Source organism: Chiloscyllium plagiosum, chromosome 23 (assembly GCF_004010195.1).
Source record: "Chiloscyllium plagiosum isolate BGI_BamShark_2017 chromosome 23, ASM401019v2, whole genome shotgun sequence".
Classification (NCBI taxonomy): domain Eukaryota; kingdom Metazoa; phylum Chordata; class Chondrichthyes; order Orectolobiformes; family Hemiscylliidae; genus Chiloscyllium; species Chiloscyllium plagiosum.
In genome coordinates, this window is record NC_057732.1 from 8,745,613 (window position 1) to 8,761,606 (window position 15,994).

General features: G+C 44.4%; 2 protein-coding genes across 9 annotated transcripts in view; both read right to left on the bottom strand.

The window, feature by feature from the left end:
- The window catches only part of pde3a (phosphodiesterase 3A, cGMP-inhibited), a 487,762-nt gene that overhangs the window by 15,493 nt on the left and 456,275 nt on the right, over positions 1-15,994 (bottom strand). For 6 of the 8 annotated variants that reach the window (XM_043713455.1, XM_043713454.1, XM_043713460.1 and 3 more), the window contains one exon: positions 2,957-4,123. In XM_043713455.1, coding sequence (XP_043569390.1) covers positions 3,840-4,123 — 284 coding nt within the window. In that variant the 3' untranslated portion in view covers positions 2,957-3,839. Of the gene's footprint in view, positions 1-2,956; positions 4,124-15,994 lie in introns of those variants that run through there. The other 2 variants (XR_006315047.1, XR_006315046.1) reach the window with 1 other exon arrangement.
- On the bottom strand, positions 3-1,710 carry LOC122561443 (formin-like protein 5; the record flags this gene model as incomplete). Its single annotated transcript, XM_043713186.1, has 2 exons — positions 1,597-1,710; positions 3-767 (listed from the first exon to the last, which is right to left on the bottom strand). Coding segments are annotated over exons 1-2 (879 nt in total), but the record flags the coding sequence as incomplete, so codon positions are not given.

Sequence of the window (15,994 nt, forward strand, 5' to 3'; positions counted from 1 at the left end):
GGTGTAGTTGGAGGAGGCGGTACAGATGGAGGTGTAGTTGGAGGAGGTGGTACGGATGGAGGTGTAGTTGGAGGAGGTGGTACAGATGGAGGTGTAGTTGGAGGAGGTGGTACAGATGGAGGTGTAGTTGGAGGAGGTGGTACAGATGGAGGTGTAGTTGGAGGAGGTGGTACAGATGGAGGTGTAGTTGGAGGAGGTGGTACAGATGGAGGTGTAGTTGGAGGAGGTGGTACAGATGGAGGTGTAGTTGGAGGAGGTGGTACAGATGGAGGTGTAGTTGGAGGAGGTGGTACAGATGGAGGTGTAGTTGGAGGAGGTGGTACAGATGGAGGTGTAGTTGGAGGAGGTGGTACAGATGGAGGTGTAGTTGGAGGAGGTGGTACAGATGGAGGTGTAGTTGGAGGAGGTGGTACAGATGGAGGTGTAGTTGGAGGAGGTGGTACAGATGGAGGTGTAGTTGGAGGAGGTGGTGCTGATGGGGGTGTAGTTGGAGGAGGTGGTACAGATGGGGGTGTAGTTGGAGGAGGTGGTACAGATGGAGGTGTAGTTGGAGGAGGTGGTGCAGTTGGAGGTCTAGTTGGAGGTGTAGTTGGAGGAGGTGGTGGAGAATCTGGCCATATCTGCACTCTCCTGGATGGAAACTGTGCAGGCTCCAGGAAGAGATCCCTTTGCTCTGGTTGGGCACCTCCTGGCTCCAAGCTGTCTCCTTGTGGGCACCTGTAAGGCACAATGCTTCCCAGCCAGTGGTCTGGAGTTGTATCTGACACCTGGTTAATGGGGGATGACTAATGTCACTTGCCCGCCTGTCAGGAGATTGATGTCTCCACATTCCCCCCCACCCCGAGGAGCAGTCCATGTCTTCTCTGGTCAGAGTGGTGGCAGTTGTGGCGGGTGGGGGTATGTTTGAGGACACAGATGTCCAACACAGCCCCTCATAGACCCGGGTTCAATTCCCGCCTCAGGTGACTGACTGTGTGTGGAGTTTGCACATTCTCCCCGTGTCTGTGTGGGTTTCCTCTGGGTGCTCCGGTTTCCTCCCACAGTCCAAAGATGTACAGGTCAGGTGAATTGGCCACGCTAAATTGCCCGTAGTGTTAGGTAAGGGGTAAATGTAGGGGTATGGGTGGGTTACGCTTCGGCGGGTCGGTGTGGACTTGTTGGGCCGAAGGGCCTGTTTCCACATTGTAATGTAATCTAATCTAATCTAAAAACGCTCTGACATCATTCTGACGTATTATGGGATGCCTTCGCCTGCAATAGCATGAAGGGGCCAAATGAGTAAGGCACACGTGTGTAGTACGGCTGTAGGGGATGGCACACATTGGTGAGGTGTTCTGAGAGAGTGGGCAGGCAGCATACCGGACCTGAGGAGGGGGGTTTAGTCATATAGAAGGATGGGGAGGTAAAAACAGAGAGTGAGGGGAGGGGTTTCATGCAACAGAAGGGGTGTCACAGCTTTGCTGGGAGGTTGGTGCACAGTGAAGTGTTAGGCAGCAGAGGGCCGAGTATTACACTTACTCTGGCAGAGGGGAGGAGATCACTGACCTTCTTCCTGCACTGATGTCCAGTCTGCCTCATCATGGAGATGGCACTGACCTGTGTGGTGATCTCCCACCAGGCTGACATAGTGTGGTGATGTGTCCACTCCTGCCAGTCCTCTGGGACGAGAACTCCTCTTCGCTCCACTACCCCATCCAAAAGTGCCTCCATGTCCCTCTCCAAGAAGCCAACGTGTGAGCCTCTCCTCCTCTGCCTGATGCCTAACACAGCCGAGGAGCAGGCTATGTAAATGGCAGCACACCTACTAGTGTGCAATGGGCTTTGAAGATAACGTGGCCCCAAGGGATGCTGCTCTTGTGGAGGTCCTCTGTGAGCGATACGTTCCTCTGTGAACGGCACAAGGTAAGCTGGGGCAGAGATAGGACGTGATACTCATTGCGAGGGCTCCAGCTGCGACTAATGTGGTGAATCTGGCAAGACATGGTGAGTAAATGCACTCAGTCTCAATGCAAGACTCATTGCACCAAACACATCGTGACTCCCATTTAGCCACAAATGGTAAGGTTCAGCCCCAGAGTTGAAAGGAACATTAAGGTCTTAGGAACATGGGGACAACAGTAGGCCATTCATCAGGTGGAGCATCTTCCACCATTCAAACAGATCATAGCTCATTTATATCTTAACTCCATCTCTCTTCCATGATTTTCTAACCCTTCCCTGCCTAAGCAAAATCAATCAAGCTCAGTTTTGAACATAGAATATTGAACAGCACAGCACAGGGACAGGCCCTTCAGGGGTCACTGCTGGGAGGTGGAGCTCATGAATATTAAAATGTTAACTTGACTCAAACATCAACAGTTCTGAAATGAAATGGAGGGGCGGGGGGGGGTTAAGATTTCCATTACACTTTGTGTATTAAAACACAATTCTTCAGTCCTGCCTAACCTCGGCAAAAGGCAATTTTCGCGAATTTAACATGAACCCACTATGTATTGCACAGCATTATAGTTTTATCTATGGGCCGGAGTATTTTATTAGAAGGGCACTCAGGTTTTTAGATCCATCAAACCTCATCGTGGGAATATGACTTGGACCCAAACAAAGTATGAAAAATATGAAATGATAATCAGGATTGAAGAAAGGGGAACTCTTAGCTCAGTAAATATTAGTTTTCAAACAACTCATGCAAGGTGTGGAGACAGACTGAATAACTTCAACATAAACTGATGCTGTGTTAGACTGTCCAACAGCTCATTCCTAGATGGACTCAAATAGTAAATGGGAACAGTACTGTAATTCACAGCACCAACTATCACACAATATCTAAGATGCACAGAGAGTGGGCCCTCAGGAAGTGTCAGGCTGTACTGTAATTCTATTGCAAATCAACTCAGTACCATCACCAGTAAACAGTATCTTAAGGGTCAATGCGAATATAATCCGAATAATGATCATCTTTTAAAGTTCAGTACGCACCTCAACTTGCGTGTATTAAATTATGCTGGCATAATATAAGAATGTACTAAGTCATGTCAGTACAATAAGAATTTTTCAAATGTGATATTTTCATAACCATCTTTACAAAATCACAAAATTGGTTTGAGAGCTTGCTATTTACAAAAGCCAATAGAAAATGTTCTTTATATCTACAATAAACTGTTATCTTTTGCAAGTAATTATCATTGAATGTAAATAAACAATAAAAATATTCAAAATGGATATAAATCCTTAACTAGGAGTTTGGCTTGTAGCATGTACCTTTTATAAAGTGAAATGGCCCTCCATATGTCTGCCAGTCTGTTTCTAAAACATTTGTTCATGTCCATTTTCGCAATGTACAAGTACTACAGCTACACAGAGATTGCTTATACAAAGCTGGTGAGCTACAAGGTTATGTACACAAAAGATATTGGCAGGCCATATCCTAAACTCTGATAAAGCTTTCAACTTTCACTCAAAATAGAGCAAAAGCTACAGACTGAGTACCGCAGCATTTTCTGCCACGTATTTGCTTTCGAAGTACGTCTTCCTTCATTTTGACGGCCACTGTGGTCGGACAACAAATCAGTGTGTTTTCCTTTTACAGATGCGTGTGTTGTTAAACAAGATATGTCAATGAAGAAGTACACCATAGTCCTACTGGATAACCATTGAGTGTTCAAAGTCTAATTCAGCCAGTGGTGCAATTCAGAAGCTTCCTTGGTGAGGTTTCTTTAGTCCTGTTCTTCTCCTTCATAGCAACTTTACACCATCACAGCTGTAGGCACATTGTCCTAAACATCTACAGTATTGTGTCAAAGTCTTGTGCTGGAACAGAATAAAAAACATTGATGCACAATTCAGTCATTTTTATCATCTCCTAATGTCTCATTGGTTGTATTTGGATTCAAACTAATTTGCGTCTCTGACGTCCCTTCTGATTCTTCATTATTCTTCTCCTCCTCTTCCTCAGTAATTGCTTGGATTGTCTCTGAGCTTTGATGCAGGGAGGACTGGTCTTGCTGTTCGAGCTCTGCTTCCCTCTGTTCCTCTTCAATTACCTTCTTCCACATTTCATGGTTTTCCATCAGGTGCTGCGTAATCTGGCAGAAGACTTTTCTTCGTTTCCTACATCCCTCTCCCACTGTTGGGCAAGAGTTGAAAGAGATAAATTAGTTTGTATCTCACTTATATAAGGTGATATATGTGAGCAACAATTGCAGGTCAATGGAAGTCCCTACAAACTAGTCATTCTTGAATGGCATTTTCTACTTTTTTTTGTCAATGACACATTGTACAACAGAGCAACCTCTCTCAAGTACAGTCTCCACTGTCTTTACATTGTCCATGCTCATCACAGGCAGCCTTCAATACGAAGAACATGCTGTTGACCGGTTGCTATTATGTGACAGCAATTAAAAAGGCTCCACTTAGAGTCTAATAAGTACACTGACTATTTCAGACAATTCAATAAGAACTTGCCAATTTCAGGTAGAATAGATCAAACATCAATCAGCTAGTGAAGTTAGTTAAAGTGTGATTACTTTAATGATGAAATTCTGGATGCAACTGCTCATAACTGGGAGAAGTAGCTGCTAGGTGCAAATTTTTTAAAAAATTGCTGGTTACTTTGGATTTTGGTTTTATCGTGTATGGCATCAGTGGTAAAATCACATTAATTCCAACTCATCTACTACAAGCAGTAGAAACTGAACATCAAAGGATTGACTGTTACACTTACCGAGCAAAACATGCATAGCATATACATTTGGTCAAATACAATGTGAAATTGTATTTCATTCATTAGTTTCAAAGGCGGCATGGTGGCTCAGTGGTTAGCACTGCTGCCTCACAGCAGAGTGACCTAGGTTCCAGCCTTGGGGGACTGTCTGTGTGGAGTTTGCACATTCTCCCCGTGTCTGCATGGGTTTCCTCTGGTGTCCTCCCACAGCCCGAAGATGTGCAGTTTATGTGAACTGGCCATGTTAAATGGCCCACAGTGTACGGGGATGTGTAGGTTAGGTGCATTAGTCAGGGGTAAATGGAGGATAACAGGGTAGGGGAATGAGTCTGGGTGGTTACACTTCAGAGGGTCAGCGTGGACTTGTTGAGCCAAAGGGCCTCTTTCTACACTGTAGGGGATTCTACACCTCTTTGAAACCTGTATGAAATGTTAAAAATCACACAACACCAGGTTATAGTGCAACAGGTTTAATTGGAAGCACACTAGCTTTCGGAGCGATGCTCCTTCATCAGGTGATAGTGGAGGGCTCGATCGTAACACAGAATTTATAGCAAAAATTTACAGTGTGATGTAACTGAAATTATACATTGAAAAATTGATTGTCTGTTAAGCCTTTCATCTGTTAGAATACCGTGATAGTTTCACTTCTTTCATGTGTAAATCACAAAACCTTTTTTTTTAAAGTTGCATTCTCGGGTTAGCTGTTAACAATGGTGATAGCTAGACAATATGTTGAAGGTTGAAACTTTATTGCTGGAACAGCACAGCAGGTCAGGCAGCATCCAGGGAACAGGAGATTCGACGTTTCGGGCACAGGCCCTTCTTCAGGAATGAGTAGAGAGTGTTCAGCAGGAGAAGATAAAAGGTAGGGAGGAGGGACTTGGAGGAGGGGCGTTGGAAATGTGATAGGTGGAAAGAGGTCAAGGTGAGGGTGAGGGTTACAATATGTTGAAGGTGTTAGCCCCCTGTGTTCTCTGTCTATGCCATGATGATTAGATTGATTCTAATCTAAAAAGTGAGATAATAGAGATAAATGAAAGGCTTAACAGACAATCAATTTTTCAATGTATTATTTCAGTTACATCACACTATAAATTTTTGCTATAAATTCAGTGTTACGATCGAGCCCTCCATTATCATTTGATGAAGGAGCATCGCTCCGTAAGCTAGTATGCTTCCAATTAAACCTGTTGGACTATAACCTGGTGTTGTGTGATTTTTAACTTTGTACACCCCAGTCCAACACTGGCATCTCCAAATCATGTATGAAATGTAACATCTTAATGGTAACTTGTCCCATTTATAATGGGATTCAATGCCTTTTGAAAATGACACAAAAACATTGTGATTTCAGGAACATTATTTCAAGATAACTATTGATGTTGATATTCCCACATTGGCTAAGGCTACCATGAAGAAATCACCTTCTCAACCTCACCTGGGCTATGGTCAACCACCATCAGTTATCTCTTTCTCAATCAAGACAGCAGTTCTGTGATTGGCTTGGTCCATGGCAACTTTACCTTTTTTAAAATAATTATTCATTCACGGGATGAGGGCATTACCGCCTAGGCAGGATTTACTGTCCATCCCTAATTGACCAGAGGACAGTTAAAACTCAGTGGCATTGCTGAGGGTCTGGAGTCACAGGCAGGCCAGACCAGGTAAGGATGTCTGTTTCCCTCCTGAAAGGATATTAGTGAACCAGATGGGTTTTTTTCCAAAAATCAACAATGGATTCACAGTCATCATTGGACTCCTAATTACAGATACTTATTGAATTCGGATTCTGTTGTGGTGGGATTCGAACCTGGGTGCCCGGAACATTACCTTGGTCTCTGGATTAAACAGTCCAGCAATATTACCACTAAGCCAATGCCTCCCCATATTGTTGATAATGCCATATCCAGGACATTTCCATAACAATGGTGCCATGATGCATTATTTTTACTGCTGGGTCACACACAAACATTTTCTTCAAGTCTTTTTTTGTATAAAATGTTATCTTCTCCCCTTTTATTTGGTCTCAATGGTTCCCGACTAGTCCACAGTGTGTACCCGGGCCCTCTGCCAATGTTGCCATAGGACAAGGCTGAAGGGGAACTGGTGAAACCAATCCATTAATTTCCTCTCACATCCTGTGGAGGAGTGCCTGGCCTTTTTCTGAAGGTCTAGTTGAAATCTCAAGCCCCTGCTTGTTAAATCGGACGCACCTTGCGTCAACATCAAGTCGTTAAGGTTGAAAGAGAATAAAAGATGGTGTTAATTAATTGTCATATGGATAGCAAAGATAGTGATAAAATATGGATAATCGATTTTTGAGTTTTGAGGTTAATACTGGGGCTTTCATGGATTGAAATGGTTTCAGCAAGGGGACCAAACACTGACATACATAAAACGTATTCCTCTTTAACTTCATACTTGTGTTTGCATGATGTCACATCTCAGCGTGAGTACAGGATAAAACTGTTATTTCCTTTAACTCAAGAGAACCATGTTATTGTCTCTCCACAGATACAGTAAACAGGGGGATTACTATTCTTTTTGTTAGAGACAGGCATAGGTTCATGCTAAGAAAATACACATTTTTGTCAAGGCAACTGAGAAATTTGAAAAGAGGGTTGCCAATTCGCCACTCCTTACCTAGTCCTACAATGTCCAACTGGAACTGATTTTATTTTTGGTGGTGGGGGGAATTGGCGAGAAAGAGCTGGGAGACTTTGATTATAAATAAATAAACAAACTCTGTTTTTGCTAATAATTCACCTCCAAGCTTGGATCCAGTTAACACTGTCTCTCATACCGATATGACAATGCATAGTGTGCAATACCAGTGGATACTATGCATTTAAAGTTAGGACTAACAAAGTTGGATTCCTCCAATCCATGGTGGCGATGGAGACCATCACCTTTCCAAGGGAACTGAGGGATAGCCAACAATTTCTAATCTCGCCGATGATGCCCCATCCCAAGAAGAAATTTCTATGCTGTTAACTTGAATACAATATTCCTTTGAAGAGTGTCCCGCATAATTCAACAAACGAGGAAGAAAAGCTGAAGGGGACGTTGCTCGCTAAAATAGCGTTTATCTTTCCATCTGTCTTGCCTGCCCCACCTATACAACTGACATTCAGGCACAAAATGTCAGAGCAAGCCAGAATTTTAAATGTCAAATGATGTCATTCACTCATGGAAAAGTTTATTTTATTGACAGCTAGAGAAAATTCAAGAGGTGATTAATTAGAACTCACGCAGAAATAGATGGCAAATGAGTAAAAGACAGTTAAGTCAGGCTATAAAGTAGATCAAGGGATATAAGACAGATGCCAATCATGGAACCTAATACAAAGGGATTAATTTATGGATTGGATAAGATTTGTGTTTTGTGGCACCAACATTGCAATAAACAAGACTGCTGACTGTGGCTATATATTTGCTGACAGTGATATGGGCCACTGACTGTAGGGAGGTGTTTAGAGTTTATATTTTATTTCTGGGGAACATTAATCAATAATTGTTACCAGCAGCTGCTTAATAAATCCTGCTGCATGAAATGTTGAAGTTTTACAGGCATTTACAACGCTGTGATAAGATCAGTAAAGGTAGAACACAGTCTCTCTCTCTCCCCATTACCACATGCAGGTGTATCACACACAATCCCCTGTATCAAATTGAACAATACGTATTGAAGAGTGGCACAGAGTGATTTAGAGTCACAAGAGTTTTTACAGCACAGAAACAGCCCCTTCAGGCCATGCCAGTCATTAAACACCCATCTATTCTAATCCCCTTTCCCAGGACTTGACCTGTAACCTTGTATGCTGTGGTATTTCCAATATGTAGATGGGTCATTAAGGAAGACAGAAGAAAAAGCTTAAACCAATAAAAAAAAGAGATGGCATCTTTGGTTGTGCATCTTGAGTTGATGGGAATTGAATTAAATTTAGACAGGGGCACAGAGTGTGTGGAATTAACTCAGTCCATTACCCACTTGTTATTTAGCTACGTTGATGTCAGTAGATTTGAGGTCAATGAGCTATTTTGCCTGTTCTGCATCTTAGCCTGATTGCACCCCCACAGAATATCAAAGCAAGGAGCTAGTGATAAATTTGTAAAAGAACTTACAAACACTCTAACTGAAAAGCGTGACGATGGAAAGGGCATAGCCTCAGAAGCTTCAATGTCTCACAGTGTGGCACAGTGACTCAGTATTTAGCACTGCTGCCTCACAGTGCCAGGGACCTGGGTTGGATTCCAACCCCAGGTAACTATCTGTGTGGAGTTTGCACATTCTCCCCTTGTCTGCATGGGTTTCCTCCAGGTGCTCCGGTTTCCTTCCACTGTCCAAAGATATACAGGTTAGGTGGATTGGCCATGCCAAATTGCCCATACTGTCCAGAGATGTGCAGGCTAGGCAGGTTAGTGACAGGGAACGCAGGGTTACAGGGATAGGATTGGGATGGCTGGGGTTGGGTAGGACGCTCTTTGAAGGGTTAGTGTGGACTTGAGGGGCCAAATTGCCTGCTTCCACACTGTAGAAATTATATAATTCAGGTTGGAGGCTGCGGTTAACAAAGCATTTGTGACAGTGGCTAAAGAGAACGATGGAGTAGGTGGTGAGAGCACTGAGTTTGTGCCGGGTCAAAGCCTTGATGTCGTCAATGTTTGACTAATGAAGTTGGTTACCAGAACATCTATAACTTGCCTTCTTACAGTGCCTTTCACATGATTAAAATTTTACAGAGTACTTCAGAGGAAATTATCAAATAAAATCTGACAGCAAATAGCAATGTTGACCCAGTGACAGAGACAAAACAGTCATATAGTTCTATGTCGGGATGGCATATGACTTGGAGGGGAACTTGGTGTGTTGGTTCTCCTATGAATCTGTTGCCCTCGTTCTAGGCAATAGAGGCCAGGGGTTTGGTAGGTACTCTTGAAGGGGCCTTGGTGAATTATTACAGTGAATGCATCTATTAGGTGGTACACAATGCTGCCAGTGTGCATTAGTCATGGAGTGAATGCTTGAAGGACTTATATGGGTGCCAATCAAGCGGGCTGCTTTGTGCTGGATGATGTCAAGCTTCAGGAGAGTTGGAGCTGCACCGATCCAGGGCAAGTGGGGAGTATTCCATCACTTTCCTTGCGTCTTGGAGAAGGCGGCTAGATTTTGGGAATCAGAAATGAGTTACTGCAGAATGCCTAGAATCTGGCCTGTTCTTGTAGACACAGTATGAACATGACTAATCCAGTTCAGTTTCTGATCAATGCTCACCCCCTACGATGATGATAATGGAGGATTCAGCAAAGATAATCCCAATGAGTATTAATGGGCAATGGTTAGATTCACTTTTGGTGGAGATGTTCATTGCTGGGCATTCGTGTAGCACAAATGTTACTTGTCACTTATCAGCAATAGACTGGATGCTGGAGCTCCCCTCTGGCACAGTGGTAGTATCCCCATCCCTGGACCTGAAGGCCTGGATTCAAGTCTCACATGCTCCGGAGGTGTGTAACACCATCTCTGGACAGGTTGATTAGAAAAGTAGGTTAATTTTTTAAAAAAAGATTGGATGTTGTTCAGGTTTTGCTGCATTTGACCCTTGGTCCCAGGTTCAATTCCAGCCTCGGGTGACTGTCTGTGTGGAGTTTGCACATTCTCCCAGTGTCTGCGTGGGTTTTCTCCCGCAGTCCAAAGATGTGCAGGGCAGGTGAATTGGCCATGCAAAAATTGCCCATAATGTTAGGTGCATCAGTCAGAGGGAAATGGGTCTGGGTGGGTTACTCTTCGGAGGGTTGGTGTGGACTTGTTGGGCCAAAGGGCCTGTTTCCACACTGTAGGGAATCTAATCAGACGTGATACATTAATTCTGTTTCTCCCTACACAGGCACTGCCAGACCTGCTGAGTTTCTCCAGCATTCTCTGTGTTTGTTTCAGATTTCCAGCATTCATGTACTTTGGGGCATCATGGTGGCTCAGTGGTTAGCACTGCTGCCTCACAGCACCAGGGTCCCAGGATCGATTCCAGCCTCAGGTGACTGTCTGTGTGGAGTTTGCACATTCTCCCTGTGTTTGCTTGGGTTTCCTCCCACAATCCAAAGATGTGCAAGTCAGGTGAATTGGCCATGCTAAAATTGCCCATAGTGTTAGGTGCATTAGTCAGAGGGAAATGGGTCTGGGTGGGTTACTCTTCGGAGGGTCGGTGTGGACTGGTTGGGCCGAAGAGCCTGTTTCCGCACTGTAGGGAATCTAAACTACTTCAATATCTGAGAAGTCATGAATAACACTGAATATTATTCAATTATTGGTATTGTTCCCATTTCTGGCCTTATGATGGAGGAAAGGTGATTGATGAAGCAGCTGGGGATGGTTGGGCCCAAGATACTCCGTGAGGAACTCCTCAGAGATGTCCCGGAGCTGAGATGACTGACCTCCAACAACCACTGGGATATGGGCCGGGTACTGGCAAGTGGGACTAGATTGGGTTTGAATATCTGGTTGGCATGGACAGGTTGGACCGAAGGGTCTGTTTCCATGCTGTACATCTCTATGACTCTATAACCACAACCATCTTCCCTTTGTGGCAAATATGACTCCAACCAGCAGAGAATTCTTTATGCTTGATTCCCATTGATTCCAATTTCACCAGGAGCTCGTCGATGTCACACTCGGCCAAATACTGCATTCGTGTCAAGGGAAGTCTCTTTCACATCCCCCTCTAGAAGTAGACTGATGGTGCTGTAACTTACCAGGTTGAATGGATTTGCCCCTTTCTTGTGTACAGGGCATATCCAGGTAATTTTACATATTGTTGGGTAGATGCCAATGTTGTAGCTACACTGGAGCAGCTTGGCTAAGCGTGTGACTAGTTCTGGTACATGAGTCTTCAGTACTATTGCCAGAATGTTGTCAGGGCCCAAAGCCATTGTAATGACTTCAGCTGGTTCTTGATATCACATGGATTGAATTAAATTGATTGAAGGATAGTATCTGTGGTTGAGATGGATCATCCACTCAGTACTTCTGGCTGAAGACTGTTGCAAACACAACAGCCTTGGCTTTGGCATTGATGTGCTGGATTCCCTCTGCATTGAGGTTAGGGATATTGGTGGAACTTCTCCCTTCCATTTATTTGTTTAATTGTCCACCACTATTCAAGACTGCAGAGCTTACTGTTGGTTTGTGAGATTGCTTAGCTTTTTCTATTGCATGCTGCATCGCATTGAAGTAGTCCTATGTTGTAGCTTCATCAGGTTGACACCTCAATTTCACGTGTGCCTGGTGCTGCTCCTGGCATGCCCTCCTGCACTGTTCACTGAACCACGGTTAATCCCCTGCTTAATGGTAATGGTAGGGTGGGGGAATATGCTGAGCTAAAAGGTTATAGGTTGCAACATTGGCTGCTGATGGCCCATGGCATCTCATAGATGCCCAGTTTTAATTGTCTAGCTTTGTCAAGGTCTGTCCCATTTACAGCACGGTAGCACCATACATACAACCTGATAGAGAGTATCCTGAATGTGAAGGTGGGATTTTTTCTCCATAAGGACTGTATGGTGGCCACACTTACCAATACTGTCATGGATGGACAGGTAGATTGGTTAAGATGTGGTTGAGATTATTCTGCCTTCTTGTTGGCTCCCTCACCACCTGTTGCAGACGGAGTCTAGCAGCTATGTCCTTTAGGACCTGACCAGCTATTATTGGACCACACCTGATGATGGACATTGAACACCACCACCACCACACCACCCCCTGTCTATCTACAGTTAGGTTGATTTGTCTCACTGGTTCAAGCTCATTAACCTAAAACACATACTCAGTTTGGATGTTCCCTCTCCTTCTCAGAATGTCATGAGGGCAGGTGGCCAATGCTTGGTTGCAGAACATGTTTCAACTAAATTTATGGAGTGGGCGGAGGTACAGAGCAGTGGAGCGGTTTAGCGGTGGATTTCCTGATCTTAAATTCTAAATAGTAGAAAGCATCGCTAGCAATGATGGACAGATGAAAAACTAGATTATTCAAGAGGCCAGATTTGGAGGAGTGCAGAAGTAGACACCTAGAAATTTACAGCATTAGAAACTGGCCTATTATGCCAAATGACAGATGAACATCCACCCTAAATCCTACTTTCTAGTTCATGGTCTGTAGCTGTAGAGGTTACAGCACTTCAAATGGATATCCAAGTACTTTTTAAATTGTTGACTGTTGCTGCCTCCCACCATCCTTTTGGGCAATGAGTTCCAGACTCCCAGCAGTCTGTGGATGAGAAGGTTTCCCCTCAAATTCCCTCGGAATCTTCCATCTCCTTATTCTAAACCTATAGCTGCTAATTATGGACTCTTTGGGCCTTCCGAAACACAGTGCTGGTTAGGATGACCAACCTTTGGGATCTCTGTTAACTTCACAGAGCAATCCTGGCATACCTGGATTAAAGACCCAGGGTAGGTCAGCAAGTACAGGGGTGATGCACTGGACTGGAACTTGGTTAAGTGTTCCATTCTGATGGGCTGGTTGGCGGATACTGATAGAAGGCATGAATATTTTTGCAGATTGATCAGTGATATTGGACAGGATAGGCTTTGTGCAGACAAAGGGTATTTCTTTAAAGTAGTAGATGCACTCTTGCAGTGATTTTAAAGCTCTAGGATTTGGAGTCAAGGATAATGATTTCTTGATGCCATTCCAACAGTACTAACTATAGTGATGATGGTTTTATATAATAAAACTGAAAGTGCGGAAGGATTGAAAACCAATACACATTTCAGCCAGAAGTATGAATAAGATTCAACACCAAGGTTATCTCTAATCCAATGTTTCTCACAAAGAATGAACTATTGCATTCCCGTGTGAAAGGCTGGAGGCAACAACAGGAAATCTACTTTGATCTTTGCAAGTTCCAGGTTCCTTGCAGAAATGAATCCGAATGGCAAATAGCTTTGCGACATGAACTGACTGGAAATTTATCTAGCGTTTAGGGTCTAGGTGGCAGCAAAGTCACTTCCCAATCTCCTACAGGTAAAAGCCATCACTGCATGTGAACAAATATCACTCTGTGTCGAATCATGTTGAATTTTACAGTTTAGCTCAACAAGTCAAAATTGATCAACAAATCAAAATTGATGTTTGCTTGTTCAAGGTCATCATCCCAGTTTAATTTCTTGCACTCAATTAACTAGCTTCTGAACTAACTACAAACTCCTTCCCTTCCAATTATAACTAATTTCTCCCTCATGTACTGATCTAGCTTTTCCTTAAATGCACCTATTCTTTGCTCCAACCACTCCATGTAGTAACAAGTTTCACAGTTTGATCACTCTCTGTGTATGTGGAACATGTTGATACCCAAGGAGAAGGTGCTTTGCAGCTGCCAGGTTTTTTTTTGTTTATTTTTACACAGTACAGTAGAAATCCTGAGCTATTGAATGTGCCAGTTCAAGTTCCAGAGACGAATGTGCAATCACACAAATGATACCAATTGCTGACAGAAAAAGAGTATCCAATGTGCCATAGTCATACAGCACGAAAACAGACCCTTCAGTCCAACCAGTCCACACCGACTCTATTCCCTCCAAACCTTTCCTATTCATGAACTTATCCAAATGTCTTTTAAATGTTGCAAATGTACCTGCATCACCACATTCTCTGGTAGTTCATTCCACACACGAATCACTCTCTCTGTAAAAAAAGTTGCTCCCATGCCCTTTTTAAATCTTTCTCCTCTCACCTTAAACAATGCGCCCTGGTTTTGAAGTCCCTACCCTGAGGAAAAGACTGTTGCTACTCACCTTATCCATGCCCCTTATGATTTCTTAAACTTCTGTAACATCACCCCACGACCTCCATTCTCCAGTGAAAAAAGTCCCAGCCTATTTTTATAATTTAATTCCTCCATTCCTGGCAGCATCCTGGTAAATTATTTCTGAACCCTCTCCAGTTTAGTAACATCCTTCCTATAACAGGATGACCAGGACCGGACACAGTACTCCAGAAGAAATTTCACCAACATTCTGTACAACCTCAACATAGCATCCCAAATCCGGGACTCAAAGATCTGAGCAATGAAGGCAAGTGTGTTAAACATATTAACCACTGCCTATGTGTGATGCAAATTTTAAAAAAATCATGTATCTGAACCACGAGGTCTATGTTCTACAACACTACCGTGGGCGGCACGGTGGCTCACAGCACCAAGGTCCTGGGTTCAATTCCAGCCTTGGGTGACTGTCTGTGTGGAGTTTGCACATTCTCCCCGTGTCTGCGTGGGTGTCCTCCCACAGTCCAAAGATGTGCAGGTCAGGTGAATTGGCCATGCTAAATTGCCCGTAGTATTAAGTGCATTAGTCAGAGGGAAATGGGTCAGGGTGGTTACTCTTTGGAGGATCGGTGTGGACTTGTTGGGCCAAAGGGCCTGTTTCCACACTGTAGGGAATCTAATCTAGGCGACCTCCAAATGGACCACACCACCAGGATATATTTCCCTCCCCACCCCTTTCCGCCTTCCGCAAAGACCATTCCCTCCATGACTACCTGGTCAGGTCCACGCCCCCCAACAACCCACCCTCCCATCCTGGCAACTTCCCCTGCCACTGCAGGATTTGCAAAACCTGCGCCCACATCTCCTCCCTCACCTCCATCCAAGGCCCCAAAGGAGCATTCCACATCCATCAAAGTTTCACCTGCACATCCACCAATGTCATTTATTGTATCCGTTGCTCCCGATACAGTCTCCTCTACATTGGGGAGACTGGGCGCCTCCTAGCAGAGTGCTTTAGAGAACATCTCTGGGACACCCGCACCAATCAACCACACCGCCCTATGGTCCAACATTTCAACTCCCCCTCCCACTCTGCTGAGGACATGGAGGTCCTGGGCCTCCTTCACCTCCTTCACTGCTGCTCTCTCACCACCAGACGCCTGGAGGAAGAACGCCTCATCTTCCACCTCGGAACACTTCAACCCCAGCGCATCACCAGTTTCTTCATTTCCCCTTCCCCCACCTTACCCCAGTTCCAACCTTCCAGCTCAGCACTGTCCCCATGACCTGTCCTACCTTCCTATCTTCCTTTCCACCTATCCACTCCACCCTCCTCCCTGACTTATCACCATCATCCCCATCCCCATTCACCTACTGTACTCTTTGCTACCCTACCCCACCCTCCTCTCTGACTGATCACTTCCATCCCCACCCCCATTCACCTATTGTACTCCATGCTACTTTCTCCCCATCCCCATCCCCCTCCCATTTATCGCTCCACCCTGCAGGCAC